At 35.3% G+C, this 4,166-nt stretch overlaps 1 protein-coding gene across 1 annotated transcript; it reads left to right on the top strand.

Annotated features, from left to right (window-relative positions):
- The first annotated feature begins 257 nt into the window (after positions 1 to 257).
- LOC111899856 (uncharacterized) lies at positions 258 to 3,807 on the top strand. The gene is made up of 8 exons (XM_023895730.3): positions 258 to 796; positions 1,408 to 2,142; positions 2,226 to 2,321; positions 2,419 to 2,502; positions 2,576 to 2,810; positions 2,946 to 3,103; positions 3,204 to 3,479; positions 3,570 to 3,807. Exons 1-8 carry the CDS (start codon positions 455 to 457, stop codon positions 3,624 to 3,626), a joined length of 1,983 nt encoding a protein of 660 aa, XP_023751498.1. The 5' UTR covers positions 258 to 454; the 3' UTR covers positions 3,627 to 3,807.
- The last annotated feature ends 359 nt before the right edge of the window (positions 3,808 to 4,166 follow it).

Here is a 4,166-nt window from a genome sequence, read left to right as displayed (position 1 = left end):
TTTGCCGTGTATAATTATATTAGTCAGTTAGATTTAAAGTTTATATATCAATTTTTAAGTTTATTATTTATAAACTTTATATAACTTGTAATAAATAGATAGATATACATTTTCAATTTTAAACTTACAACAATTTCATTATTTCCATTTAATGAGATTTTTCTATCCCATATTGCAAAATAGAAAAGGCTCGTAGGTAAATCTTAAAAAATCTTGGATTTTTGTTTAATATAGAAAATAAAAAAGCTGGATGATTGTGGATTCTATTTTGGAGTAAAATTTAGCGAAACAATATTTAGGTTGATCACATTCATCCGATAACAAAAAGAGATCAAGTGCTCGATGTCTTTGTGACAAATGATGATTGAAGTCTCATTTCTTTCTAAATCACACTAACGCGCTTATAGACACGCGTTGGTGCGGCGCGTATGACATTCGCCGTCGTCCAACGACCATGCCAGGCTCAGCGTCGACGACTCACCGCCCTGAGGGTTTAATTGAGCGGCTTCGTTCCGCCGCTGCAGACGGCGGAGAAGCCAAATTAAAGGTCCTCAGGGAACTTAAGAACCAGATAATTGGCAATCGCACGAAGAAGCTCTCGTACATCAAGCTAGGTGCCGTCCCCTCCGTCGTCTCGATTCTCTCATCCGCTTCCTCTTCAGTCGATTGCCTCCTCATCCAGTGTGCTGCAACCATCGGCAGTTTTGCGTGCGGGGTGGATGCCGGTGTTAAGGCCGTTCTAGATGCCGGAGCTTTTCCTCACCTTATAAATCTCCTTTCACATTCGAACGAAAAGGTTATCTTTCACCCAATCCATATGAAACTGTTACCGACATGATTTCCTTTAACATTGATGTTTTGAATTTTCGTTACCATAAAAGATGGATAAAGGTTCCTTTACTTGGCATAACAGTGCCAACATTAGCAATTAACGTGCCTAATCGACTAGGGCTAGGTTAATAGGCATAAACTGCAGTTCTCTTTCTAACTCCTATTGCTACTTTTGGAACTTGTTAAATGAACTGAGAGTCTGAGACTTCAAGATCATAAAATTCCTCTTGCACTTTTTAATCTGATCAGATTGCTTGGCTGTGGTTGATAGTGTCTAAATCCATATGTTGATAATAAATCCAGCAGGTTGATATAAGGCTAGTTTAGTGTATGAAGACATTATTATGATGTATAAGCTGTTATAGTCTTTGTTCCATATAAGATTATCAGTTTTGCCATCAAATAAAGCTATTATGAACATAGCGTTGTTGATCCCAGAGCTAAATCATATGCAGATTGTTACTTCAATCACTTTGTCACATAGACCTTTATATTGTATATTATCTAGCTTTTGTTACAATAAATTTAGAGCTAAACAAGTTTGTCACCTCTCAAAACTTTAAATTCATCTTGCAGGTTGTAGATGCAGGTGCTCGTGCCCTTAAAATGATATACCAATCAAAAGCTGCTCCTAAATACGACTTCTTCCAACACAAAAACATTGAATTCCTCATATCGTTACTAGACAAAAACAATGAAAATGTAACTGGACTTGGTGCAAGCATCATCACACATTCATGTGAAACAAACAACGAGCAGAAAATATTAGCAGATGCTGGAGTCTTAAAAAAACTCATCAACCTTCTTCAAGGCACCACATCCCAAAGAGAATCCAGCCTGGAATCATTTGCCACAATCATCAAACAAAACCCTGAAGTCATTACTAAATTTGTGGGACCCGAAAACAGCACAACATTTGGTAGTTTACTAGAGTTAACAAAAGATAGGTACCCAAGAACAAGATTGCTAGCATGCATATGCTTGACTTTAATCAAGAATGCCACCTCATCATCATCATCATCATATCTTCAATCAGTGGGAATCAGAACCAAATTGATTCTGGTTTTGCTTGAACTTGTTGATGATTTTGGTCAAGTGGGAGATGAAGCTTTGTTTACATTATCTAGCTTCATAGAACATGAAGAGGATCTACAAAAATTAGCTTTCGAGGCAAATACAGTTGACAAACTTTGTCACCAAATGCAAAAAGAATCATTACAAGCCAAACGCCTTGAGGGAATATTTACAACTTTGGGTAGTCTTTGCTCAAATCTTGAACCTTGCAGATCTATTGTTTTGCAATCACCCAAGGTTTGTGTATAAAAAATAGAATTTCTTTATTCATTTTTTTTTTAACATTCTACTTATTTTCCTTTTTTGATTCATTTCTACAGGCTTTGATCATCATAACTGATGCTTTGACTCATACTACAACAGATGTTCGTGTTGCTGCTTGCATCTGTTTGAAAAATGTTTCCCGCTCAGTTAAGGTTCGTGCTTTTGAACAACCATTATTATATAAATTATAAAGTATAAACTACAAAGTTATAAACCCTAATTTTTTTTTTGCTAAAACTATTTATTCAGTATTTGAGTGCAGGCCATTTTATGACAGAAGCAGTTATCATGCCAGTGATTCAGCTTCTATATGATGCTTCTACTTCTGTCCAAGTAAGGCCACCTCTTCCCTCCCCAAAGAAAAAAAAAGTATCTAGAAACTTTGACCGAAACTTTGACTTTTCAGGTTGCTGCACTATGCACTGTGAGTAACTTGGTGGTTGATTTTAGAACACACAAGTCTCTTTTTATACAAAGTGGAGGTGTGAAACAGCTTGTGGAGCTATCAAAATCCATGGATTCAACTGTTAAGCTCAATGCTGTTTGGGCTTTAAGAAACTTGATGTTTCTTGTGGACTCCAGGTGTAAAGAAGAAATCTTTATGGACCTCAAATTATTCCCATTAACACGCCTCATCTCTGGTAACATACAACAAATAGCAACCTACTTTCATTCTTTTCTTCATTAAAGCATCCTACTTTCCTTTATCCCTAACTTATGAAATTAAAAAAAAAAAAAAGATAAATAAAAGTACGTTGCTATTTTTTGTGTATCAGATTCTAATGCATGTGTACAAGAGCAAGCTTTGGGGCTTGTTTGCAATCTTGTGAATGGACCTGTAGACTCTATTATGTATCTATTCACTGAAGGTCTTTTGCTAAACACTGTTGGGAGGGAATTAAGAAGAGCTTCTAAACCTCAAGTTTTGGTTCAGGTTAAATAAGTCTTATTATTCCTAAATCTGGCTCCCTTTTTTTGTATGCATAAAGGGTAAATTGGTCAAATTTTGGGGTTTTGTTTATTGTATGTAACAGGCAATGTATGTTATGTGTAATGTGGCATCTGGGAAAGAGTTTGAGAAGGAAGCAGTGATGCAGCAACTTGTGAATGAAGATGATAATAATCAGTCAATAATTGTGACTTTATTGCAAAGTGACGTGGCAAGTTTGAGAACAGCTGTTGTATGGACTGTAGTAAATCTTACTATTCCAACTGGGGCAGGTGCATTAGCAAGAGTTGTCAAATTAAGAAATGCAGGTGTTGTTTCACAGTTAAAGAACATGGTTAATGATCCTTGCTTGGATGTCAAGGTAAAAAAATAAAAAAATACAACTTTTTTTTTTTCTTTTTTGTAAAAAATATATAAGATTTTTGGTTGCTAATGCTATTTTGTGCTGCAGCTTCGTGTAAGAACAGCACTTGGTCAATCAATGACTTTTGGGGATTTTTCTACGTGAAGTGAAGCGAATGTTGATGTTTTGAGTTTTACTCGAGTATTGGCGGGAAATTGTTTTTGTAATTTGTATGTTGATTTGTGGTTGATATTGTTGTAATTTGTAATAATTGAAATGTGGGTTGTTTTTAGCTTTTTATTTTTGTTAAATATAATTATTTATAAACTAAGTATACATTCTTGTAGTAATCTTCTTTAGATATTTAATTATAAATGTTTAAAGTTGTATAAAGATTTTCTTCTCAATGATCAAGGGATTCAACTTTCAACCAGCACTAGAAGCGTTTCTTATGGGGTTTTGAAAAGCACTCAATGATCTTATCTCATACATATCTGCTGCTTTTATACCAGTCAAAGAACTTCATCTCTTTTTCTACAAATGGTTATCTTTCTTTCTCCCAGTTATTACTTCCGTTGGACTCTTACTTTAACCATTTCTAGCTTCAGACAGCTCAACTAAAACCCTCTTTTTGCTCATGTCTTCATCTCATAAAACCTCTCAACAGGGAACAGCTGCAAAGTGAAGAAGAAGATGGATGATAAG

The sequence above is a fragment of the Lactuca sativa genome, chromosome 2 (assembly GCF_002870075.4).
Source record: "Lactuca sativa cultivar Salinas chromosome 2, Lsat_Salinas_v11, whole genome shotgun sequence".
Taxonomy (NCBI): Eukaryota; Viridiplantae; Streptophyta; class Magnoliopsida; order Asterales; family Asteraceae; genus Lactuca; species Lactuca sativa.
The sequence above is the reverse complement of the archived record's forward strand: the minus strand, read 5'-3'. Positions and strand labels throughout refer to the sequence as shown.

Coding starts and splice junctions, on each gene's coding strand:
- LOC111899856 (XM_023895730.3), top strand. CDS start 455: ATGCCAGGCTCAGCGTCGACGACTCACCGCCCTGAGGGTTTAATTGAG. Junction 2,143..2,225: donor TTGTTTTGCAATCACCCAAG/GTTTGTGTATAA, acceptor TCATTTCTACAG/GCTTTGATCATCATAACTGA. Junction 2,503..2,575: donor ATGCTTCTACTTCTGTCCAA/GTAAGGCCACCT, acceptor TTGACTTTTCAG/GTTGCTGCACTATGCACTGT.